General features: G+C 43.1%; 1 protein-coding gene across 1 annotated transcript in view; it reads left to right on the top strand.

Annotated features, from left to right (window-relative positions):
• Positions 1-25,114, top strand: part of vps50 (VPS50 EARP/GARPII complex subunit) — a 126,549-nt gene extending 101,435 nt beyond the window's left edge. The window contains exons 23-28 of the mRNA XM_036555593.1: positions 13,498-13,646; positions 17,752-17,848; positions 18,264-18,422; positions 21,920-22,041; positions 23,907-24,096; positions 24,973-25,114. Coding sequence (XP_036411486.1) covers positions 13,498-13,646; positions 17,752-17,848; positions 18,264-18,422; positions 21,920-22,041; positions 23,907-24,096; positions 24,973-25,092 — 837 coding nt within the window. The 3' untranslated portion in view covers positions 25,093-25,114. The remainder of the gene's footprint in view (positions 1-13,497; positions 13,647-17,751; positions 17,849-18,263; positions 18,423-21,919; positions 22,042-23,906; positions 24,097-24,972) is intronic.
• Positions 25,115-27,296: the final 2,182 nt, after the last annotated feature.

Here is a 27,296-nt window from a genome sequence, read left to right as displayed (position 1 = left end):
ATTAGGAGCAGACGTTGTAGGAAGCATGCACCAAGCAGAACAGACACACACACACACACGCACGCTCAAATGTACTCCACCACCCACTTTTGAACAGTTTGTTATACATATTAATAGCGAGCCCTGAGCCAGGTCATGGATTTCTGCCCTTTAAATTAGGAAGCGACTCCTTCCAGACATGTGACCAAAGGATAGGAGAAAATCTGAAAGAGTGCCGTGTTTAAGTATGCATGATGGATGTGATTGGCTGCCCACAGGAATCATCAGCCCCTCAGATCACCGGGGGGGCGGGAGGGGAGTTCTCTGTCTAGCCTTGCGCTTGTTGACTCAAATCCTTTTTTTCCCTTCAAAAGCATAAATTAATCCTTTTGCATTGTGCTGTTTGGAGTTTTGTGGATGTAATTCGCTCCCACCTGGCAAAAGTCCCTGACTTACCCGTCGGTGGAATACCCCCCTCGGCTTCCTCGGGATGGGAGCTGCATTTTTCATAAACAGCCGCGAGGCCCTCCGGCTCACCGATACATCACCCCCCTCAGACAGCCGCTTTAAACGGCAGGTGTCGTGGCGGTTGCTCGGCTTGCCTGCACATTATCATGATGGGCAAAGCAAACGACGGCCCTAATTCCGTGTGACACTCCCCTAATGAGAAAAGAGTCCTCCATATTAAGAAAGGATGGAGAAATAAGGTGATAGAGCACACTTGACAGTAATTGCCTCCAAACTCGGCCGGCCTGGTCCTGATAAATCATCACTGAGCGGAATATGGATGCAGCTCAGTCCGGGGTAGGAGAAAATCACTAGCGAGAAGGGGAGAGAAAGCTTGTGTGTCTGACCTTCCGTTGGGCCTGCAGAAACATTTAGCTGTCTGTAGTTGGGGCGCGCTAGGACCTCTCAAATTATCAAGCTCACGTTTATTCAGCGGTTTTCGAGCGTGCTTTTCTGAATGAGAAGATGAGAGAGATAGAGAGCGCGTGATTAATTTGCCAGGTGATGTGATCTCTGGAAAGCGCTGCGTCGGCCGGAGCCGGCAGCAGGAAGCAGTGACAGATGGCCTCAAACGCACGCTGAAACACCTCACACAGATCCGCAGCATGCCTCCCCCAACAAATCACCCCATAACAAAGAATACTTTCCACGACAGAGTGTGCCACTTTTAACATTTAACATTTTCACAAGGCCTGTCGTGTGGCAGCCAGGCTTGTTTTAGAACTAACCAGCACCTTGTGAAGGAAAGATGCAAAGCAGAATAAGAAATTGAAGATTTAATGGGGGTAAGAAAAAAAAAGTGTGATGAAGATTATAAACATGGATGCACATGCTTATAATGACCACCTCCTTTGTACAGCCATAGGAAGAGATCAGATCTTTTTTAATGCTGTGAAAGTAACAGTGGAACATTTATGTATATTCTCTGTGCAAATGAGGGGAGACACAGATATTGAAAATATCTGGACATTCATGGTTAGGGTAACCATGGTCGATGTAAGAAGGAAGGGATACACCGCATGAAAAATAATCAATAAATTCATTGTTTTTAAATAACGAGAGAATATTGTCTGTACTAATAAAGATGCATTGGCAGCTGTTTACAATGCAATTTATGTATAAATTCAAGGTTGACCAAACAGTGTTCCCCTTACAAGCTTTCAGTCTGCAATAGACAAGCAACAGCAGGAGTTTGAAGCTCTCAGAATGATAGTTAAAGGCTCTGCTTTGAAGTTTCCACCAACAACATGAATTGGAATCGGATACCCACTTTTGCATTTGTTTGTACATTTTTTTGTACGTAACTTCTACTTTGTAATATTTATATTGCAGTTTGGATTAGCCTTTTCCTTCATTGGATCACCATCCTGATCAAATGTGATTTTCTTAAGAACTACAAAGAAGTTGGAAGTTTCAGCTTTGTTCTTTGTGGTCATGTTATCAGTACTAAGTTCGTGAACTCAGCTGGAATGTATTTATCAAGCTGTTCAAGCTAATATTTGACAATATCAAACTTGTTTCATGTTTATCCAGATCTGAAGCTTAACTTTTTGTCATTAATAAATAATAGATACACACCCAAGGCTTTGATGCTGATTCCTGGATTCAAAACAAATCGGTACAACGTGTCCCATCAACTTGTGTGTTTGGACCATAATGCCTTGAGAATGAAAGTGAATATGTCATATTTTTTTCCGTTTCTAGATGTCTATGTATAACAGACATAGTGTTACTGCCAGAATGCTTATCTCTTATGGTTTCTGTGATTAAGATTGGTTGCCTGGGATTATCTGTGGTCAAAGTGAACGGTCTGTCATATGTTCCAGGAAAGGCTTGTGAGGCCTTTTATCGTATTTATGACAGTCCCCTGCGGTCATATCAAGAGCAGACGCGGTCCGAATACGGAATGTTAGCTAGTCGAGTCGTTTTGCATTCTTGTTTGATGTTATATGATGGAAAACTTATCTACACAATGAGTTTGGGGCAGCTTTCCTGTCACAGCAGTCCAGGTCAGTGTGTGGAGCTGCTTTGCAGATGCAGAAACGCATCGTGTAGGTCTTAACGAGCAGCATGAACAGTGCAATGCTGTTAGTCGCATGTAATCCCTAACACGTACACATGCCGGGAGCAGTGTGGTGTAGCGGTGAGGAGCAGGTCTGCTAACCCCAAGCTTGCCCATTTTATTACTGGATGAGACACAGCTGTTGTACCCTCGAGCAAAGGGACTTAACCCAGATTGCCTCAGTAAATATCCAGCTGTGTGAGTCGAGTTTAAAGATGCAAGCTACATCTTTCCGAATAGGGGTGCCTCATAAGCAAAGAGGTAATTAAAATGTAATAATGATGTTTAAAATACGTTTAAAGTACGTTTTCACACCGCAGTTGGTGGCACACGCTGTTGTACGTCTGTGTCCCAGGGACTGCTGCTCAAGGAGCGCTATCTATCTTCTGCCAGCTGATGAGGCAAACTCACCTGGGGTTGGGGCGTGTGGGCAGTCCAGCCATCCATCAGCTTTGTTTCCTCCATATGGAAAAACTCGTCACGTCGGGCACGGTATGAAAGTGCAATCGCTTACCACATGCAAAGAGATTTCGTAAGTCGGGAAATGCGGGCACCGGCGTTTACTTTTGAGCGATCGCGCCGGCCTCAACTTTATAAAGTTAATTTAACGTCAGAGCTGGCAGCAGGCAGCACTGGCGAATACGGCGGCGTCAGATAAATGAATTCAAATACTCCCAATAAATCTTATTCAAATTCAATATTCTCATCGGGGGGAACTGTGTTTATGCAGCTCGGAAACGCGCCTTTCGGGTTCTGGCTTATTTCTGTGGCGTTCTAAATTGTGCGTCAAATTTAAAATGTGTCACCAATGGATCTGCTGTGTCGAGATGCATATCTTTTTTTGTGTGTCATTGCAGAGGCCTTCTTACCCTCAGATCTCACAGGGGAGTGAAAGGTAATTCTCTTTCAGGAAGTTCAGAATAAACCGCTGTCTTGTTTGTGTTTTTGTATGCATTAGCCAGGAGAAAGCAGTTGCCAGTAACTAATAACAAGCTGCCAGGTTAGTCAGTGCCTCTGTTAAGCGTTTGCGTTTCCATATCAGCTCTGATAGCCTCAAATGTCCTCTTAGTATTTTATGCTGTTAGACAGGTCACACCTCACTAATAGTATAAGCTAGGCTCCTTCGTAGGCAGCTGACATTGCAGGAAAATGAGCCACTTTCTTCACCCGGGCAGAAATGTCCGTCCTAAACAAGTCACTTAATTAAAAAAAAATAATGGCATGGTAATTAAGAATTCAGAATAGCGCCCATTGGACACTGGGTAGTAAACTACTCAAACAATCAAACAGCCTTTAATTCGAAAGGGGAATGCCACCTGTTCAGTGGGTTCAAGGCAATCAAGCACATTACAGCTGCCATGTTGAATTCTGGGCTAAACGGTAGTGACAGCCAGACGGAACCATCAGCATGTTTTGGCTGAGGGCTTTGTGCCGTCTATGTTACGGGGGCAGAACAAGGCAGAAAGCGTAAAGACAGCGAGTTAATTTGTGTGACACGGCAACGCCGTATTCCTTTGGACAATCCAGGACACGAACAAAGGGGAAATTAAACAGGAGGGGGAGGAGGGGTCTAGAAGTTAGTCCGGGTGAGAATGCACGCTCTGGGAGAGGGAGCAGGCTGCAGAGTCTCAGTGGGGGGCGAAGTGGTGGCTCGTTACAGCGCGCTGTGAAAACCTGATTGTCCCTGGACTCAGCTGGCTATTGTGAAATGGTGAAGCATTTCGCCAGCCAAACGGCCGCTCCTGTCTCTCATCCCCCTCCTGATGCGGTCTAATAAGTGAATGAATGAATCGGGAATGTTCCCTACCAAACATATTTTTTTCTTCTCATCCTCATACTTTTTACATTTGATGTGTTTCTGTCATGACCCTAAAAATTGGATTGTAGCCGTCAAATCAAAAACTGGTATGATTAGGTTATGATAATTTTATGAATGTTGATGATACAGTACAATACCACACACCAGTTGAAAGCATCTGAACCAGTGAATTATTCCCCAAATATGGAGGTAACCCTCTACAGGTATCAATGAGTCACTGTCACTTCTTGTAATGGGTAAAAATCAAGTGTTGGATGGTAGGCTGTAATTAGATAGGCCTAAAGCGCCTGTGTTTGAAAATCCACTAAAGACGTTTAAAATTTTATTGTTTGTTGCTCTTCTATGTTGTTAATTCTCGTGACTGTGAGGAAACAATTAGATGTACTTACTGTGAGAGCATCGTGGAAATTAGTGTGGAGAGATGCAGAGATAGATGTTCATGTGCGTGTGTGTGAGTGTGCACACGTGTGAAAGCCTTCCAGCACGTACATTGTGTTGGTGTGCGATGTACTCATTATTAAGCACAACAGCTACTAATTGCACGCTTTCAGAAGGCAGGGATGTTTCGACAGAACAGTGGAACAATGTTTAGGGACTACTTGGCTTTGAAGTAAACAACACGTAAAAACAAATACTGTGTAGAAACATTTCCTTTTGCATCTGTGGACTTGAGGAATCAGTTCATCAAAGCAGGGAGCTGTGCTGGCCTCATCCGTCAAAGCCTTGACTTTTTAATCGCAGCTTGCGCAGAAACTTCATTTTATTTTGAAGCACTCACAAAAGATGATCAATCCTTAGATGGTTTCATTGTTTTCACTGATTTATGTCAAATTCAGTCAGAAAGGAAACAGTCCTAAAATTTGGGCACTTGTTCTTAACTCATTAAAAATTCATAGATCTCAAACTAGTTTACTTGTTAACTTGGGTTTTGTACACATCCCTCTGAGGGAAGTTTCCTTCCAACAAAACTTTTTTACATTGCAGATTGCATTAAATGTATCTTGTAGTTTACTCTGCACTTTACAGTTGCAATAGTTTTATATACAATAAATTTCCCTGGATACAGGTGTCAGGCAAAACAGGAATAATGAGAACAAAATCTCATTACGGTGAACTCACAGCTGCAAATACAGACCTTAGCCTGCATTCGCTTAACTGATGGTATAGAGGGCCATTTAAAATGCTTGGAAAATATGTAGACCCAAATAATGTGAAGTTTACAGCTCAGTGTGTAATGATGGCCTAATGTGTGTCTGATGCAGCATGTTAACCTCAAGAATATAAGTGCAAGTCAAACCATTCCCAGACTGCTGATAGTATTGACCCTTTTTTTTTTCCTGAACCTAAATGGTACACCTGTAGACGTTTTGTCACATGTGCAGTACAGTACATTAAAGCGTTGGCAGTAATGTAATGTTTCGGGCCAGTTCAGTGTCCTCATGTGACATGAAGTCTGTATCCTCATATAATTTCTGAATAGAGCTGGGCACGCTGTAGGGACGACATTTCACCAAGATGCATCTGAGATTGTAGAGGTCACCCGGAAATTGCAAACTTCACCGAAGCACCATTCCTTGTTATGATTGTTCATTGCGTGAAAGAGTATCGGTTTGAGAGTAAGGCAGATGCCGAGGAATCTCCTGTATCAGCCAATCAGAGTGGCTGAGTGCGAAAATACCGCTTGGAAAGGTTACGGGGTGGAACGGCAAAATAAATGGCGCTTTTTGCCTCGTCTGGCCCTCAAAGGCTGGCTGAGCTCAGCTTTCTCGTACAGCGCAGCGCAGTGTAGTTAATGTTGCGTTGCCTGATTGGTTTTTAATGAACATCACTATAGATTTTAAAGACGAATCCGAACTCCTCCTTAACGCTAAGTGAAATACAGCGAGAGAAGCTGCAGAGGGAGGCAGCCGTGCTTTCGATGTTACGGGATCACTGCGGCTCTGCGCATTGTATGCTGGCGTTAAGACGGCTCATTTGTCTTCAGACGGCCTTCAACACCTGCTGCGCAGGTCTGCGCTTGGTTGAAACTGCGTCCAAATTAATCATTTCCAAGATGTGATTCGGAAGCAGAAGAGGACAGTGAATCTTGCGCTGACAGGCCTGTTTACAAAAAAGCATGGCTGTTTATGCAATACACCCAGCTCTACTTCAACAGTTTCTTCAGCAGGTCTATTTTGATGTGTGTGAGAGACATACAGGCCCACGTGTGCATTATGTCAATCGGGGATCGTCGTTTGTTAGACGTTTTTTCTTTAACAAAAGCAGATTATTCCTTTGATGATTGTGGATCACCACACAATCAAAGGACAGCTTAACATATATAATATATGATATTTAAAATATATAATATACCATATCAGCAACCGATATCGAGCATGCTGTCCTTGGCGCTGCGGCGTTTGCCAAATGTCAGTCCTCTGTCAGTACTGAGTGAGCCGAATGATGACAAACCGCCCACCTCGTCTAAAAGGCAGCGTGGCGTGAAGGCGGTTCAGGTTACACCGACCAACCAAGACGCCGCTCCGCCGTATCCGCGACACCGGTGACGGGCCTTATTTGGGCGGGCGTCTTGATTTAGGATGCTGCCCGTTAGGATTCAGCTGTCCTCTGCGCAGACGGCACCGTCACAGGAAGGGCAGGCGCGGCGGTGACGAATCGGTCTCAGAGGACGAGGTTGCCCGGGGTCCCCTCTAAGTCACGATCTAATCTTGTTCAATGTGCATCATTTTACAAAATGTGAAAGGGTCACGCCCAGTCCTCAGCTTCCAGGTGAATTGCGATGGGCGTCCTGCACTTTGAAAAATGGATGAGGTACTGTAAGGACAATACAGGAGTAAATTGTGTAAAAAAAAAAAAAAAAAGAAAAGTTAAAGAGATGTCAGGAGCACTTAAATGTGTTCAGTGTCCTTCTCGTTGTAGCTGTCAATTTTGATCTTCCACCCAGTTTCACCTACAGTATTTCAGTAATTCACTTATTCACTGAATAAAGTGGTTTCTTTGACCTTACATTTACATTTACATTTATTTATTTAGCAGACACTTTTATCCAGAGCGACTTAGAAAAGTGCATACAGCAAGTGTAGCGACAGTACGGGGACAGGATGTGTACAGTTCCACAATGAGACAGTTCTCAGCTGAGAGCAAGGTCTGTTTGAGGACACAGTACTATCAGATTTGTACAATTACAGCCTATAGGGCAACTAATACGATACACCTTCAAACGGCAAACTTCAACAACTTCAAACGGCGTAATGAGCGTCAGGGTAAAGGCGGCAACAAGAAACAATTTAAAAAGCACAATTTAAAAAGCACAGCAATTTATGACAGCACTGATTGGGGGGGCAGCAATTGTGTGCTGGGTCAGTCCAGGTAGAGTCTGAAGAGGTGCGTCTTCAGGCCCCGTCTGAAGGAATGGGGTGAAGGAGCTGTCCGTAGAGAGACGGGGAGTTCGTTCCACCACTGGGGAGCGATGTAGGTGACCTTAGGAGCAATAGTCCAAAATAGCATGAACTGTTTGGTTTAAACTGAAAGATGGCAAGAAAAGATAAATTAATTTTCCCCTTAAAAAAAAGGATGATTTTTTTGTGTTAATGATATATAAATGAAAAGTAGTGCACACTCTCATGTAAAGCTTGGTCAGGCTGTTTTTTATTTTTCTTTTCATTTTTTGTAGCACTAAGCTGGTACACACTCTGTAGGAAAACACAGCTGTTGTTCAGGCTTTCCATAATCACTTTAAGGAGTTTTCACTCCTCTATGCAATCGCATGCTCCTCTCTTTCACGCTCTGAGCGAACCCCATCTGTTTTGTGCTTATGCAAAGTTCCATCGAACGGCCGCCTCCCTTGCATATTTTTTTGGATCTTTAAAGGACTATTTCTCTCCTCCCTGAATGTCTGTGCAGGTTTTGGCAGTAGAAAAGCAATCACTGCACTGTCATAATGGAATGCTAAGCTGCCCAAGCATTAACACACTGACTTTTGTTTATGCAGGAACTGCCAACTGCATTTTTTAACATAGAGGCTCTGATTTTCCGATAAGGCTCTTTTACATTCACACTTAAAAGAAAGCTTTTTCTGACCTAAGAATGTTAACACGCAGGTAAAAATAATTTTTGAGGGAACCGCTACCTAGCCACAGTACTGTATATCAAGCCAACATAATTCTCTGAATGACTGGAGAAATCATAATCAAATGGATCTCTTTATTCAAAGCATACCATCTGAGGAGCGATGTGTGCAACCTACGAGATAAATGATAAAAACATCACGGCCGGTGGAGTATTTAATTACTGCCAGCAGCTGAATTCAGGACGTTGTGGAAACTGTCATACTCTGTCTAGACAGCTATTTTTATAGATGTTCACAACCTGTGGAGAGATGGACACCACATGTTATGAATATTGGCCACATTTTGGGAGCCAAATTTCTGAGTGAAATTCATCAGCTTTTACCGCCTCATACAGGTAGTTGCATACATATAAACCTTGCTATATAATCAGCAGTCTCTTCTAGAAAATCTTATGTTCAGAGTGTGCATTTATATCTTAGCAAAAAAGTAAAAAGCTACTCTTAGATAACTTATGTTATCCGTAAGTCAACACATACGCTCGTGCAGAAATAGGAATACCATTGTACTGTAGGTATTGAGGCCAACATGTCACTGAGTTGCAAGAATGAATTTCAGCTACAGTACTTTACGTCAAACAGACAACAGTGGCGGTATTCCTAATGAATGCTAGCCAATTTTTCCTTCATTGTATCTTCCAATGTGGGCCTGTGGTTTTTCATTTCCAGCTCAGCGTAAATACCCAGCAATCTCAAAAAATTATTTACAGCACTGGAGACACATTTGCTCCTTGTGAAATTTTGACTAAAGAGGTGTCATACCTGCACAGGCTTCTCCATAGCGAGGGGCAGAGCGTGCCGTGAGTGGTCAGAGAGTGACGTGGGACTCGGAACCGTGTTCTGCGTCAGAGGTGGCCTTATGTGAGCTGAGCAGCCAGCTGCTGTGAGCCAACACAGAGCGCTCAGGGGAACATCTCCGCCTCTCAGAGAAGCTGTCTGAGGGTCTGAAATCAGGTTACATGGTACAAAAGTAAACGGTAGTGAGTCCTCTGCTGCATTTTGGCTGTTTCTGCAGGAAGTCCCTAGGGGCGTCATTCTCAGTGCTGTGTAAGTGTGGCACAGTAATAAATTGGCTGTTTTGTATAATACACCATGGCTTGTTTTTATTATTATATGTTATTACGTTATTGTTATTAGAAAACAATAATTCTATTATTATTGGATAACTAAGCAAAAATGCTACTTATTACTTCTACTACTGTTATTACTATTATATAATGTGATCATTATTTTCTGTTCCAAAGAATACAGTTCATATCTGCATCAGACTATGCAGAGAATATGGAACATGTGTACGTAATAAGTCACCCTGAAACAACAGATCAGGCAGTCTACTTTTGTGTGATGTCATAAGCTACACGAAAGGTCCATAATCTTATCGGTAGAACTGTGAGCTCCGGAACCCTGCTGGACAGCTACAAGTAGATGATTGTAGATGAAGACGTTCAGAGACTGAGAGATTTTGCAGTACATTCCCTACAGGGAAGCTGTCTGTGTTCGATCTCTTGCACTTTCCACATTCTGCTGTACACACGAGTGCCAGTTAAGAATACACTATCTGACAAAAGGCGGAGTGATTCCATTCAGGTGGAGTGCGAAATCTTGTTTCATAACAGTTTGAACAGTGTGGTGTTACGCCACTAACGCCATTTGCATTAGTCTTTCAAGGGAACGAAAAAAAAACATGGAAAACCAAACATTTACCTATCAGTCTTGCATAAGCTATTTATGTGATGATCAACATTTCCCCTAGGAGGTATCTCTTTCTACCTGTGTGTGAGATTGTGTGTGTGTGTGTGTGTGTGTGTGTGTGTGTGTGTGTATTTAAGTTAATACGAGAGTACATTCTGTGTGTTAGCTTGATCTGCGTGTAAGTATCTTGCCGTCTAACTTCCTTCATGTTCTGCAATATGTATGACAGAAGACAGATGGTCTGTTTTATAGACTTGACTTGCATAGCTGCATTGAAGCCAGTGACAACAGCACTCTGACACTTTGAAACTTTGCTCTGAGCCGGATGAGTGTCCAAATCAGCAGGTGTGCTCTGCTCTGTAGACAGTGAAGGAGAGTTTGAGCACTGTTCAGCAGGGCATATGTAGTGATACTAAGCTAAGCGGCAATGTGAGAGTATTTGACCTATTAATTCCACCCAATCCATTTCAGTCACACACGCACACACACACACACACACAAACATACTCATTTTGAGCTTATCACTATTACACAATCATGTGGTTTGATCATGCAATATCTCAGCAGCTATTTTACTGTATGTTCTATATGTATAAAGATCAAAATACAGTTGTGCCTGCAGAAGGTTAAGACCCAGGTAACTGAAGTCTTTGCCATATCGCTGATGAAGCTTTAGAAATGCAGCCCAATTTTGCAGTAGTTGACCTAGTTGACCTTTGATTTAGTTAGTAAGGGTAAACCCTTTGATTGTATTACCATCTTTTATGTACAATTGCTCAGAATTGAATGTTGTTGTGTTTTGCAAAGAGATTAACATTCTACATTAGGCACTGTTTGTGTGTACACACACATACATACACACACAGACAAAACCACATTTATTTATGTTATGTAAGCAAAAGTATTTGGTACCATTTTTAAGCATGAAAAATAATGCAGTATTTATTGTTTTCTTCCTTTTTCATTTTTCCTCTTTCGCTATGAACCTCTTGGCCAAAGTAATTCTAGCAAAAATGTCTTCAGTATCTCACACGGCTTCATATTTTTTTTTTTTTTGGTTTTGGTTTTACCCTTTTACAGCCGAATTTGCAATCGAGATTGAGTGTAAATCATGACTCATCGGCACACCTCCCACACAGCGCAGGAAGCCTTGTAGTGAGGCGCTCACAATCTTTCCACACACACTGCTGTGAGCTACGCCCATTTTTTAATGCTAAAAGCCGCAGGGCGCACTGCAGAAAGGCTAGTGCCGACTGGATGAGCAGCAGATGTCTAACTGATGCCGAACTAGTACCTCAGTGAGCCTCTAGGAGGCGCTGATGCAGTGGAGAGTCACGGTGTCCTGGCTAAGCCCACCACACCATGTTAGAATGACACCAATGTCACGCCAATGCGTGTGGACTCCAGCCTTAAACGGCTAATGTGCTACTGATGACTGGCCCACAGGACTCAGCATGAGCTTCGTCTTTAACAGACATCTCACGTGGCTGTATGGAAAAAACCCAAGGAAAGTGTTTGGCTGGAAAGTGTGCAGCCAGGCCTCTAATGGCTGTTGACTGGCTGGCTGTACCACAAAGCATGTTCTCTGTAGTTTATTTTCAAATGCTTGTTGATTTTATTATTTTTTTTGCAGATAACCACAGATTAATTTCACCTGGATAATGATAAATTGTAATTGTTCTGTAAGGTACTGATATTTTTAACATGCTTAAATGGCCTTAGAGATACCCATCTCTTAGAAATGCATTGGCAGGAGTCAGGTGGTGAATATCAATTGGTGTGTAACTACAAGGTGTCTCATATTAGGAAAACCATCACTCGTTTTATATATTTTCCTTGGAGGTCTTACCAAATATTTCTTCATTTTTCATAAAGTACTGGCATCGGCCCTCATTGCTGATGAAGGCTAATCGGTAGCAGCCATGCAGAGTTCTGTCCAATATGGAAATTAAGTCAGTGTTTTTCCACTTCCAGTCAGTGCCTTCTTTTAATAACGAATTTACTTTGGTTCATTTTTGCCGTGTTATCTTTATTTGACTATTTTGTGAATGAGTTATATATTTTTGTCATTGGCAACAAAATAAGTCCTCTGTGCAGCACGATTGCTGTTATCTGATGTAATAATTGAAAGTGATATGCAGCTGATTAATGATGCTTTGGTTTCTGTATATAAATTATGACAGGGCATGTGTACTTTGGAGAGCAGTCATAGAGAGGTTATGGTATGCCTAGGTATATAAATAAAACCCTAATACTTTTATATTACATAAATCGAATCTGGGATTAAAAGTATGCTTTTGATTTTCAATAACTCAAAGAGGAGAAAATCCCTTATTTTAATAAAGTGACCTATTGACTTTAATCTACATAATGCTGTGCTCTTAGTTTTTGTAAGATGGCCTGTTTTCAGAACAAGATGTTCTCATTTTGGGTGGAAACCACAAAATTTGCCATTGATGTAATGTGGTAATTTAAACAAAAACAGGACTGTGAGTGTGAGTGTGGTTGTGTGTGTGAGAGTGTGTGTGTGTGTTTGTGTGTTTGTGTGGAGGTGGGGGGTGATAGTTGTACAAAGCTGAACATTCTCCTTATCAGACATGAGTGATTATATATTTTATAGATTTCCTTGATGAGTTGGGCATATAAATAAACTTATTTTGCATTATTAAAATCAATGTCTTTCTTTTTTCAAGAATAATTAGCATCTCTCATAGAGATTTTATAAAAGATGAATCTAGCTACATTGACCTACTTGATTAATGTGATACCTGATTACGTCCAATATCTACAACAGTTGTAGTAGTTAATGTGATAGTTAATATTAGCCTACATTATTGCCAGCTATGGAAATATCTTTAATTAGTCAGCAGTTTGTCTAAACTGAATTAGAAAAACATGTTCACCCGTGGATATGCAGTGATTCCTGTTGCCAGTGGACTAGGGAGGGGTTGCACTAAATGCCAAGGGAGGGAGTGGGGTGTACTGATGACAGGAATATGCATGCTGGACTGGTGAACTGTTGCATTTGATATTCTTTAAGTAGTTACAGACTGTTGCTGTTTTTGATGAAAAAACAGAAGCTAGCTAGAGGGTAGGGCAGTCTTATGCCAGTTTCTTTATTATTCAGTGATGCAGCTGCCCAGCGCCTAGGGAGAAAAGGGGTCCATAGCGTACTTTTCTGGATCTTCCCACTGTGAAAAACACTCACGAGTTACCACTAAAGCAACAGCATGAGCTGCATTTGTCAACACAGTGCTGACGGGTGTCGCAATAGATGTTGACCGCACCTCTCTCTGTCTCTGTGCCACACAGGAGGCCGCGGGGGAGAATGCAGCCAGCCACGGGCCCTCAGAGGAGCGCAAGGAGAAGGTCCCCAGCCCCCACCTCAGCCAGCTGGTGGTGCTGACCGCCAGCGGCACGCTGTACGGCCTGGCCGAGAGGGTGGTGGCCACGGAGTCCCTGTAAGTCACCGTCACCTACACGTGCACCGTTTTACCCTCCAGGCATCAACCCGGCAGCTCCTGTCTGCATACACTGAGCATCATACTGTCCTCCTGCACTGCTGAAATGAAAGTTCTACCGTTCCTGATCCTTATTGTATCCACAGATATGCTGTTTGTTGACCACGTAGTCAGCTCCTTCTGCTTCACTTTAGGGGTTCTGTCTCTGCATTCGTTGAATCTGAAAGTGTTCTGATTTGTTACGGATGTTCTTGAAGGGGGTGGTCAAAAACAACATCCAGCGCAGCAACACAGCCAGCAATGAACTCTCTTAAACAACTGCAGAGGACAGAAGGAACACAGTCACCAAATATCTGCCAGTAATATAGAACATCTGTTGGACAGTCATTTGAATGGAGCCAGGAGCTCCTTCGTACAACCAAATGAATGAAGACTGGTACTCCACAGTACAATAATTTGAACATCTCATTTGAACTCTTTAATACAACCTTTTGTGTAAGGGAAGAAACTTCTTTGCTGGGGAGGCGAGTAGTTAGTCTTTGTAATGATAAGGGGTGACTGATTTTACCTCCTAAATGATCTTCCGCAGAACATCTCTGGGTAATGGTATAGGTAAAGCTGATGACCACATCTTGGTAAATTAATGGACAGGTCAGACATCAGCTGTAAATTTACTCCCTCCTTTGGACGGTGCTTTGACCTTATACTGTATGCTCTTCTCTTTCCCTCCATCCGAAACCTGCTGATCTGAATAAATCATACATCTTATCACTGTGGTCATGTCGGCCAATCAGTCTGCAATGTCGAGTCAAGCATCTTTCCTGATGAGTCAACAATTGCCTCATGCGGCTCTTGCCTTCGGCCGAAACAAAATTCATTTCATTAAGTGCTGCTGGTGAGAGCTCCCTTCTTCTAATCCAAATAATACAGGGTCTTTGAAAACAAACCTTAAGAAAAATGTGCGCTAAATCATCTCTGCTCTGATAAATTCCGGTCCCTGGCCAGCTCCCCCCGAATTAGCATTCCACTCCCTCTGAGAGGGAGCGCTCGCGGTTGCCATCGTCGGGCCTGGCAGCTCTCGCCGAACCGCCGGCTTGGAGGAGAGATGCTGTTTTCATACAGCGCAGAAGCCTGCACCGCGAAGTAGAAAGAGGCTCCTCCATGGCCTCGGCTGCCAGATGGCACAGGCTGAACGCAAAGACAATACTGGAAATAAGCGGAACATCCGGAGATGGAAATATACGACTGACTTTTCTCGAATCCCTAAAGGGCAGGGGAGCTGTGCGCAGAAAATACTTAATAACGCATTAAAAGAGCCGCTTACGGTAAGGACCAGGGCTCCTTCCTGTGCCGAATCGCACGGAAGCCCTTCTCTGCAAGGAGCTATTAGGCCGGTGAAAGGCTAAGTACCTGCAAGCCCTCTGTGTAGCCCATATACATGCGCAGCATACCTAATTGTGAATATCACCATTAGCCAGTACAGCGGGATCTTTTAAAGGTTATTCCATGTGTAACACCTCATTCGTTTCTGCTTTAATGGAATAATCAATGAACCCATGAGGCTTTGTGAGGATCGAGATTAGAGGTGCGAAAGATAAGAGCCCAAAAAACCGGGCCTTTATATCGACCAAGCGGCTGTTTATTCAAGCGTAACCAGATAAACATTAAATTACACTCAATCAGCCTGTAGAGTGTCTCCTGCCGCAAACATGCGTCGTTCGGCGTGACTCGGATATAATGCAATTTTCAGAGTCCATGAAAAACAAATAGATTTGCCAGGGCTCATTTGAGTAGCTGTTGCCACATGTAACAAAGACCCGATGCTCCGATACGACTCAGGCTGGCAAATATTAGACATTCAAATACAAATTTGTATTCCTGCTGCGGCTAAGCATTACATTATGCGTTTACATATTTGCCGCACACCACCATCAGAACCCTGAACATGCACGTTGGTGATTATGTAAAAATAAACAATTTTTCAGAAAGCAGTTCACAAAGTTAGTAGACTGCAACTACTAACAGCTGAAGGAATGTGACGTGCATGAGTTTACGTTCACATTTGAACTCAAATTTGAAAGACACAATAACACTCCTCTACCAAGAGTCAAGGTTGAATGACAGTGATCCTCAGCCTGGAGACCGTCCTTACAGTTTGCCTTTATATCACCCTTAAGGACTTCGGTGTCATTGAATATCATATCAATATTTGCCTTCAACTGTTAACCACAGCCACAACCCAGTCGGTTGTTTAAAAGTGAGATGGTGACACTGATGTCTCATATCGCCAGTTCTCTTTAAGTAAGTGACTGGTGTAATGATGATTGTGAAATGTATGATTTAGGGCCATGTGGAAATCAAACACTGGCTGATTTCTGCATATTTGATAATACAGTGAGAGAAATAGGAAAGTAATTACATTAGTAAAACACAAAATGAGCACTTTTGGTGCTTGTTTTCTTCTTCTTCAGCTGTTTTATGGCTGTGTTGGATCTAATTACTTGTTAAAGCTACTTAATTTCCATGGATAAATCTGTAATTACTCACAGAGTTGTAATTGCAACATCAACAAATGTTGAAAGAAAACTTCTGCGGTTATCAAAAGAAGTAGCTTTACACTATTATTTAATGCATTTAATTCTTTATGTATGTACTGTATATCCGTTGCCAAAAAAGTCAACATTTTAAATGTTCTTACCTGTATAACACTTCATTCATTTATTCATTCATTCATCCATTAATTCAAGTAAGTCATTTATCTGATACTGGGAGTTGTACCCAATTCCTTTCAAACTTTCCTGGGCTGTTCAGCGCAGTGCCTTGAGTCATTAAATCAATTTCTGTTTCACAGAAACTATTTTGGTTTTAGAGTATGCGGTTTTGCACGCACTCTCCCAGTGCACGTATTCAGAATGCTAAGTGTTTTATTATTCATGAAGCGTAATCCCTTTTCAGCACGTTAGCATGAATACTACTACTGCAGCCCTCCTTTTAGACCGCTTTTGTAATACACCTACAATACTCAGTTTAGACGGCCATTAACATGAATTAGCAGCACTACGATACCCCTGCACGTTGTTGTGCTATCATTCTGTGGAAGGCAATTATTTGTTAAGATTCTGGTTGGTTGCAAGCTGCTACTACATATATCTCTGCTCCAGAATTGCTCCTTTACTTCGAGTTTTTTTTTTTTTTTGTCTCGTCCTCTGAGTCTCTGAATCTTAAATCAAATTTGTTTTTGCGGGCTAATAACATAATTGATTTGTCCATATCCCATGGATGAAAGTGAAAAAAAAATGCTTTGAACTATTTAAAAACAGTTTTTCCCCCCATCTTCATTGGATTTAGTTTCCTTCAACGCAGCATGCGAAACCGTGCTAATTCCTTGCTTGGGGCTCACAAAACATGCCGAACGTTGGAGGTACGTTAGTTAAAGTGGAAAGTTTTCTCTGGGGAGTTTGGACAAGATTAGAGAAGATGGAACAACTAATAGTCATATTGTGTTAAGGGATATAAATGAGACTTTCGAACTGAGACCCTCTAGGAGTGATTATTCACGTGTATGTCTGAGCGGATGTTTGTCTCTCTCTCTATTTGCAATATTCAGTTAAGCACAAAGCCTTTCTCCCAAAAAAAAAACCTCCAGACAGTTCAGAGGCAGAGTTATGCATTCGCTGTTTATTCCAGTGACCGTGGAGGAACGCTATGATGGAGCGCCCGGCGAAAGAGAACAGCGTTTCCATACCGCTGTGTCAGATCTGATGTCGATTTACGTTAACAGAATGGGCCTGAGCAATACAAATAATCGCAAACGCCCCGCAATCTTCAACCTTCAACTTTTGACTTACGCAGAAGTGATGTTGCCGATAACAGCCTTCATCCCATTTTAAATTTCACGCCTCTTTATTTTCCCAAATATCTTCAGGCAAGGAAAATAAATGAGCAAAAGTAGACAGCAGCACTGCAGAGGACACCTCCTTGCACCCCTAGTCATGGGGTTCGAGCGATGGAGTAAGGCCGTAAATCGAGCTGCGCTGACATTTCATTTAACGTTTGGAGTTTGGGGCGGCTCGCGGGCGCTGGCTGACCTCCAGTCTCTTCTCAGGGCTTTTCTGGCGGAGCAGTTTGAGTTCCTGCAGCCCCACCTCGACACCATGATGCCTGCCGCCAAGAAGCCCTTCCTGCAGCAGTTCTACTCTCAGGTCAGACGCCCGTCCCGGAATTCCTCTCGCAGCTAACCTTTCTTGCCTAAAGCTGCCCGTCCCTTTGGATGCGCACGTTTCCTTTTTGTTTTTGTCCCCCCTCGCCAGCGGCCAGCAGTGTACATATCCTGTGGTCCCAACCCAAAGGCTTTCCCGGAGTTTCATTTTCAGATACATTCATTTTTTTTAACAGAGGGCGTATAATAAACATGAAGAGTAGCACTCAATGCATTTTAATACAGTTTTATGTCTTCAGGTAATGGGTTCACATTCAGTAGGTGACTGTAGGGTTAGTTTCATTTGCCATTAAGCGGGTAATGTAGAGGATTCGTTAGGAAGGACATAGTTCTTGGCCTGCACTTTCCTGATTGTTTTTGCCCCCCCCCCCCACCCCCCACCTCTTCTTGTCTTGCAGACGGTGTCTACCGCCAGCGAACTGCGCAAACCAATCTACTGGATCGTGGCGGCCAAAGCCATAGATTACGAACAGATGTTGCTGCTCATGGCAGGCGTTAAATGGGACATTAAAGAAATAATGTCACAGCATAACGTATACGTGGATGTCCTTTTGAAGGTAATGTTCTCTCTCAAAAGGTGAGCTTGGCATTTTACCCTGCAGAGAAGGAAATGAGACGGCACATTAAGTGAAAACCATCTGTACATCTGTACAGTACCATTTTTTACTTGACAACAGAATCCATTGTGTGGCCTGTTGACCCGGTGCTGCGATATGAGTTTGTTCCCATAATACATTATCATGTATCATGACCTCAGTGATGTTTTTGATGGAATTATTGTAACGTTGTAACGACGCTATCACTGTATCTTTTGAAAAGCGTCTTTGTTTTTCTGTAATGTTTCCTTCTTTGTCATTTATATATGGAAGAGAAAATGGTTTCCACTCAGTCTATGTGCTAAAGTTAAAAAATGGAGGCTCCCTATCAGGTGATTAATGTTACCATGTATTTTTAATTCAGTTAATTGCAGATAAATGTGAACTAGTCAATGCTGGTCTTTCATATCTGCATGTGTTGAGATCTCTTAGACAAAATAGATAAATCACATGAAGCTACATTTAGATTTTTTTTTCTTAATTTCTTTAAAATTGTGTCAGTGAAACTTTTGTTCCTCTATCCCTCCCTTTTTTCTTTTTTTTTTTTTTAAACACAGTCACCCCGCCCTGTGAATTTCTCTAGATTAAAAGGTCTCAGATATCAATTATTAGTGTTGGTTTCAATAATTTATACTGAGAGGTTTAGGGATTAAATGCAGAATCTGGAGGCTTTCTAAGATTTGTTAAAGGTAGAGAGCTGGTGTCCCATAACTATTAGCGCTCTTTAGGTCTTTCAATCCTTGAATCTTTATTCATGCCAGCTCAGTCCGTAATGCATTTTGTATGGAGTAGCGGCGCGTGATTTGCATGGATGGGGTGTACGCGGGGAATATAGCTGGAGGAACAGATGGCTTTTTAAAATAAGATCATGAGCAAAGCTTAGTGGAGTTTAAGCCCCAAAAAAACCTCCCCCAATATGCATAGTGGCATGTCTGCACATACATTTGCGTGAGCCGTAACTGAGCTCTGAAGTCTTTCTTTGCAAATCCTTGAAAGCTGGCCATTAATGACAGTCACCTTTTGTAGCCCACACCAGAGCCGCCATGTCGCGGAGACAGTTGAGCGAGAGATGGCTGGTGCTGTCACAGTTAAAAAGCATTCCGCAGACTTAATTTCCCTAAAGCAAATAGCGCAGACGCATCGAAGACGAAGGCGAAGATATGTATTCATGACAGAGATGAAGATACTGGGTTTTCAATTTGAGTAGCTAATCTCCTTTTCATTTTCTGAATGTTTTGTGGCCGTCTGATTCACAAATCTGAGGTAATTGTCAGTCCGTTAACAGCTTCGCAAATAGGCATGATAATAGTAATTTCAGTAATATCACTGTGATTGACAGGTCTGTGATGCTACAACAGACACCTTTACAGAAAACGTCAGTGGCCTAAGGTTAAACAAAAGTGAGGCTTGCATTTTTTGGTTTTGTTTTCATATCATCTTCACCACTTTCCAAAAAATGTTCATGATATAAGATTAATATGCAATTATGTTCTAATTATGGTAATTAAACTGTTAGAAGGAAGCACAGCACAAATTTGGCAGTTTAATTCCAGAAGCAGGCAGATAGAGCCGTGATAGATGCCACAAGCTTTCTATCAAAGACAAACCACTGAGTTAGAGGGTCACTCAAGCCATGACAGCTGATGGGATCAACTTAATTTGAGGATAAATATCTTTTCATAAATTAACAGAAATGATTCATCTCAATATTTGGTCAAGGACATATCAAATAATAAGATACTGAACATTGACTAATCTGTACTGATCCAAATGTTTGCGAATTGTGCACATTTCCAAAAGAACATATTAGCTGTCAGTTACTGCTTTCCTATTAAAAAGCTTACACTTCAGTTGTGTGATTTAGCATTTGTGTCTTGTCTGTTATTGCTGATACTACTGTATTTGCATTTAGAGTGCATTTTGTATTGTAAAAATAGGTAATCAGAAAGTAGCAGTGATTCACAGGGTTATTCCACTTAATATTAAAACGTCAATCATATGGGAATATGGGAATTAGGATCTTTTGTCCTAGTTACAGGATAGAATTGAGATCAGATGAAAGAGAATGTCATACTGGTATTTAGTTTAATGTGAAAACAAATGTCACAGGGTGAAAATAATATTTGAATCTTTAACAGGAATTTTTGAGCCTAAGCGTATTATGATAAAACCGCCCCTGTTCTAACAATGAAAAGACAGAAGGTAGCAACAAAAAGTGCCATCTGAAACGCGTGCTTACCGCTGTGGAGTGTGAAAAGCAACAAAGACAACTGTAACTGCCGGCACTATTTGCTTTGCTTTATTTGTTTCACGATCTTAATACCTTGTTATTATACTTATCATCCATGTGTGCAGCAATTCAGATTTTGGGTTTCACCTTACTTAAGCGCACAATAGCAGTGCCTCCCCAGGGATTCAAACTGGCAACTCTGTGACCACGGTACAGCTAGCGATAACACTAGTTACGTAATATTCACTCTCTGTAGTGCAGTTCCTGCGCTTACCCTCTCTGTTTCCACTGTAATAACGCAGGGCTTTTTTGCCTGTTAAGAATATCCGATGTGAGTCAGGTATTGAGATTTTTCGTTTTTTACAGCAGTGACGTAAACTCAGTGAAAATGATTCACTGTGATCCCGGTTTTAGGGGCAAATTTTAACTGTTGAAAATTTAATCGTTATAAATAAATTGTGTTAACCATAAATAAATAATGGGGTTTTTTTACAGCAAGGAGACATTCTCCAGGTCCATCTGGAGAGTCACAAAACATTCAAGAAAAGAGTAAGTAGTAGATTGAAGAGACAGGCAGATTAAGAAAAAAAAATCAGATGCATAAATCGAGTTAAAAATATGGCACGCAGGTCAAGAATACAAAAGGCAGTTTCTCTCTAAGTGATAGATGGATCTATCTGGCTGACTTCATTTCACGCACCATGGGCATTGCATCGTCAACAAACAGGGCGCGGCGAAACGAACATGTGTAGCTTTTGGCCGGTTATGAACCATGTGTCATTGCGTCCAGCGAATATAATCCAATAAAAAATGAACCTGAGCCCAGCTGAATCAACACCTCCCTCGCTGGTGCGTACCTACAGCGCAGCTGGAACGGAGCGTAGCGGCCTTAGCACGTGGCAAGGCTTCGGCAGACATCTGTGCTGCAGAGCGGTCTTGGGGGGGGTCAAAGGTTAGGAGGATGGCTGCCAGCGGTCTGGGTTTGAACGCCATGCTTGAGGGCCGTTTGTGAGCCGGGTTTCCCCCTCCTTACATTACTACATTGTTGTCATTTAGCCGGTAACATCGTTCAGCATCAGCATTTAGCCTACTCGGAATTCTGAAAACAGTAAAAAAAAACAACTTTGGCCAGTCACTCACAATTACCGTAGACCCCCATGCCGTTTTGCGAATGGGGGATGAAGCCTTTTGGGGAGGTGTCATGAACCCGTGTCGCTCTTTCCTGCAGGAGTTCGAGCAGTTCAACAAGAGGCTGGGGGACGTGTCCAGACACGTCAGGATTCCACTTCCTGTGTCCAACGTCCTGTGGGAGCACTGCATCCGATTGGCCAACCGGACTCTGGTGGAAGGGTGAGCATCCTGCGCGCATTTAAAACACTGGGGGAACAGGTGCATAAATGGAGGGAGGGAGAGAGGATACAGCTGTGGGATCATTCCCAAAGAGGAAATGAATTCTGGTACGTGTTATTCAATTCGATTACAGCCACTGAGTGACTCAAATAGCTGAAAGGCCATTCTGAACTGTACATCAAAGTGTTGGATTTATGGCTAATGGATCGGAAGGTGTGAGAACCTTGACTGTCATATCCGTCTGCCATTACGAAACCTTCCTATGACAATTCTCTTTTTTTGCAGAAGGAAGAGGTTTTTTTTTTTCCTAGAATGCGCCTGTATATATTTATTTGTTTACTGTACTTCTGCCACAAGCGCAAAAAAATTGCCAACAAATTAGAATTCAGCAAAAGCTGGCGCCCTTGTCATATCCAAATGTCAGTGTCTGAAAGAATAGCTGTTGGAGCAAATCTGTCAGGAAAACCCGGCGTGCGTCTCCAGCCGTACGGCGCGCTCCTTTGAACATTTGCACATGAATAGGAAGTGCTATCCGTCAGAACGTGAGGCACTACAAGGTGCGGGAATCAGCACGCGGAGCGAGCTTCAGAGGTGCCGCCCTCCCCCCCGTCTGTCAGCCGTCGGGGGAGGACTTTTGTCATTGTGTACGTGCTGCCCTCCCTGCCAGCCGAGATGCAGGGTGTCTGCACGGAGCACTTTGTTGCGGGGACTGTCGGGGCGCCTATGAGAGGTGCCATGCCTTATACTGCATAATCCACCTGTCTGTCTTCCCACTGTACTCCCTTAGTACTGTTCTTGGCAGTCTGGGGGGAAGAGGGGTTGCCAGAGTATTGCCTTCTCTGTGCCAATTAGTGGGCCTTACCATCTCTATCTCTATACATTATTCATAGATGCCAGTAGAGGGGGGCTGGTAACACAATGCGGTGTATTTTTTTTTTTTGCCTTTTAAATGAGAGCCATGAGTGGCACAGAAAGAAAGGCCCAGTGGCTCATGGGAGTCCACTCTCCACGCATTCGCCACGGTGAAGTAGAGCGGTGGTGGCTCATCCAATGGTGGTGATCTCAGGACAGGCAGGAGTGGGTAAAGATCGGGGGGGGGGGGGGGGGGGGGGGGGGCAGGAGGGTTTTAAACTAATGACAGTAAAGAGCTTTTACGCTCTCGTTCTCGCAGTGCTTATGGGATGCATCTGCAGTGGGTAGAAAATTGCCAAAGTGTTGCTGATGTACTGTTACATCATCTCCGAGTGGCGGGTATTGAGCAACGCGCACGGAGATGGACGTGCCGGGTTCACAGGCTACTGACCACACCGGCCACATCGGCTGTCAGAGCAGCAGCCGTGTCCGGTGGCATGCGGGCACATAATCTCCGTGGCGGCGGTGGTAACCTGTTTTCCGTTACATTTGTTTGCCGGCCCGCTTGTTAGTTCCGGATCCGTTTGTTAGTCTCGTTAGCGGCGTGCGAGCGGCCCTCGGAGACGGCCCTTGTTTGCTCACTGAGTCATCACTCAAAGTGTTTTGTCAGAGCTCTCCAAACACCAGGACGGAGAGAACGGGTCCCACTCGACGGTTTCACAGTATCTCCCCTCCGCAGAAAGCAATTAAACCCTGCCAGGAGGAGGGTAAACTCAGCTGTCAGCAGCCTCTGATGGAGTTCAGCGCAGAGCCCAGAGTACAGACATGGTAAATGACTGTACAGAGCGCCCAGATAAAGACAGGAAGAGCTGTAAAACTACACCGTGTGTATGTGTGTGCGTGTATGTATGTGCCCACGTCCCCTGACAGGACACCTCCACTCTGCTGGCTTCTTTGCACACTGACTGCATTCCCGCTTTAAGCGCACACTCCCACTCCTCTCTGCCCACCAGCTACGCCAACGTGAAGAAGTGCAGCAACGAGGGCCGGGCTCTGATGCAGCTGGACTTCCAGCAGTTCCTCATGAAGCTGGAGAAGCTGACCGACATCCGGCCCATTCCCGACAAGGAGTTTGTGGAGACCTACATTAAGGCTTACTACCTGACTGAGAACGACATGGAACAGTTCATCAAGAACCACAGGGTAAGGGCCAATGCCGGCGATTCTCAGGGTTCCCTGGAAGAAGATGCCTGTCTTGGTATCAACAATTAATATAACCTGTATTAGACACAAACATGTTAAGGTCTGTTGTTTTTCTGGAATGTTGTCCAAATTGTAGTCTTTCAATATGTATTGTAGTTCTTTCCCCCCCCCCCCCCCTTCCTGGGAAACGGATGCATTTAACAGAGAAACCTTTGGCAAGTTGTTTCTGTATGGCAGGATATTAAGTGGGTTGGGATATTAAGCAGGCTTAAATTTTGTTCATCTGTATTTGAATGGTAAGTTCCAGGTAGTTTGTCTGGCTCCAAGGACATGCCTGGAAAATGGAAACACTTATACTAATACTTAGTTTGACATATCAAACAGCACTTTTCCTCTGTAGGGTATTAAATCACTAAGTGCACCATAAGTGGCTCATTGAATAGTGTGACATTTTTTAAGTTTCCTGGACATCTAGAGTAATATACTTTACATGAATGCCAGAGCCTGGCTGAACTTACGACGAGCATCAGTCATGCATGCATGGTTTGTTCCAGACGTCCAAGATAACATGCTACATTACCGGTCCTTGTAGGCCCTTCACATTTTCACATTATGAACGACTGTGTTTTGAACATCTTTCTTTCCAAAAAAAAATAAATAAATGATTCAGCTGTTCGGCTTACGGGGGAATTAACATTGAAATAAATATTGTAACTCACAGCATCACCGGCACATGATACCATGCCTTGACAGGGGATGACGGACTGCCTTTCTTTCTGCCTGGAGCGTGTGGCAAATTGACGCAGTTCTCCCCGGCCCGAATAGAGGGTGGTTTGTTCGTGTCCGGGGTAACATGCGTCCGTTTTCTTTGGCCAGGAGTACTCCATGAAGCAGCTGACGAACCTGGTCAACGTCTGCCTGGGCTCGCACATCAACAAGAAGGCACGGCAGAAGCTCCTGGCCGCCATCGACGACATTGACCGGCCGAAGAGATAGTCACACACCCCCACGAGCGCCCCCCCCCAAAAAAAAAAAAAAAAGCTATGAAACTCCAGCAGATACGTATGTCAAAAAACTGCGGCGTATGTGCATTGTGCATGCTGAGGATTGTGAAGTTACCTTATAGGCAAAACGTGTCGCATCGCGGCTGCTTCTTCTGTTATTTTCAGACTGTAATGCTCTCCATTAAGTTTTTAATGTATATTGGACACTCTGCTTTCGAGACTGGTGCTTTAAACCGGTGTGTTGAACCTGTCCACTAAAGGGTTCCTAAGTTATGTTATGTTGTTACATACTTCTTCTAGTCATCCGGGCAGTGCAGGGAATCTGAAGTATGTCTTTTTTGGTACCTCCATCCATTGACATAGACACTTTTTGTGAGGACCTTCAGAATACTTGAGTGGGCGTTTCTGTCCGTTCAGCCTTGTTAAATCTTACAAGTGTATGAAGACTGTGTTATTAAATTAGAATTAGCACCGTTATCTGTTACTGTTAATGCTTGTCTCCTTAGAAAGTTTGCCCATAAAAGGCATATAAAAGATAATTAACTGCCTGCAAAATAACTGGAGTCCATTCTCTTTTTACTTTGATCAAATTCAGTAGTAAGCAAAGAAGATGACATGTTGAAAATCTGTGTAAAAAAAGTAATTTATTTTCTGCAATCGTGTAAATGATGTTTGAAGAAAGGAACCTATGCCGCTCTTTGTGTCAGATGTCAGTCATCACTACTAACGCTACCTTGCAGTTGTCACTCAGTATATTTAAAGAAAAATACGGTCAACATAAACATGGTTTGATGTAATGTATGGTATTCTGTCAGTGTAAGTGGAATGAACTATAATAGACCAATGTTATCACAAAATAAACACACTAACTTTACAACCTGTCTTTGCTTTGCAAATTTTGACATATTTTCCCAACAGATTTTTGGTGTCCAGAAAAGAATTGTTTTAATTGGTGAGCGGAAAAATGCAGGTTCTGAGATTATCATGGTTTGCACAGAAAGCACAGCTGAAACATGAGGTTTACACTTATTTTCTGCTGTGCACCTCTGTTGAGTTATACAGAGTACTGCATGTAGCCGCATTGAAATGTTACAATAAAGCATAACTTCGTCATCTCCATCGGGGGCAGCACGGATTCGTAGTGACCTGTTTTTGTTTTCTTTTGAGGGTTTTTTTTGCCTTTTTTTCCTTTCTGCTGGAGGAAAATGTAATTTGCAGGAAGTGGCAAATTAGCTTGTGGCGGGTGTAATCGGAACACAGTAAGCAGGCTTTGTAGAACTTCAAACGGATGGGATGTGGAAGGCCTCCAACAGACTGCTGTGCCGGCTAAAACCCAGCCTCAGCATTGCTGCTGGTCTCCAGCCTCACTGGTGGGGTGTGAATTTGCCCCGGGAGCCTGATTTGAATGTAAGAAGAGAAGCACGGCGAACACGTTAATTTGGGAAGCGCCGAGCCTTGCCACAGAAAGTTCCGGCTCATTCAGAATGGAAACCTTGGGGTGGTCTTAGCCCCAGACGATCCTTTTGAGTCCTGCTACCTTTTGGTTACATGGTTCTGAGAGGGTAAACGGTCTGTAATCAATAGGAGCCGGTCTCACGTCCCACGCTGGTGTCCATTTGTTTGTGATGCATGTTTTTGAGCTGTCACCGCTGCCATGCTAAGCCGTCTCTCAGAAGGTGAATACAAAGATGCAAACGCGTGAAATGGATCACCAGCTGCTGTTCGTTTGCGTCACAGCACATCATTGGCTGTTGTGGGGACACTGCTTCCAATCCACTTTCATTTTGGGTTTTCCAAACAAAGTTCAGAACCTCAGGGAAATGACACATTTAAGTCCTTTGTTTTACCCATTTGCTTTAGCCATTACTGTTTTAACAAATATAGAGCATTAGCATCCCTGCCACCAGGTTCCATAATTCAGCCATTCAACTTTTGGTGAGTCATTCTGCTCTGTCCTCTTAAAAATGAACTGAATGAGTTGTGAGTGTATGAGTGAAAAGCATACTGTATAAGCCCCTCCCCCCTTACTATATAGTGTGAAACTCAATAGGAGAGATGCTGCTTGGATGAAAAGTGTGCCATCTGCCAAGTTACAGATTGATGGCATACTGCCATTTAACTACACAGCCCCAAGAGTCAGGCCCCTTACCGGGGGTTTCTGCAGAAATAATCACAGTTTTCAAGAAGTCTGGGTCC

Source organism: Megalops cyprinoides, chromosome 21 (assembly GCF_013368585.1).
Source record: "Megalops cyprinoides isolate fMegCyp1 chromosome 21, fMegCyp1.pri, whole genome shotgun sequence".
Taxonomy (NCBI): Eukaryota; Metazoa; Chordata; class Actinopteri; order Elopiformes; family Megalopidae; genus Megalops; species Megalops cyprinoides.
This window is presented reverse-complemented; position numbering and strand designations above follow the sequence as displayed.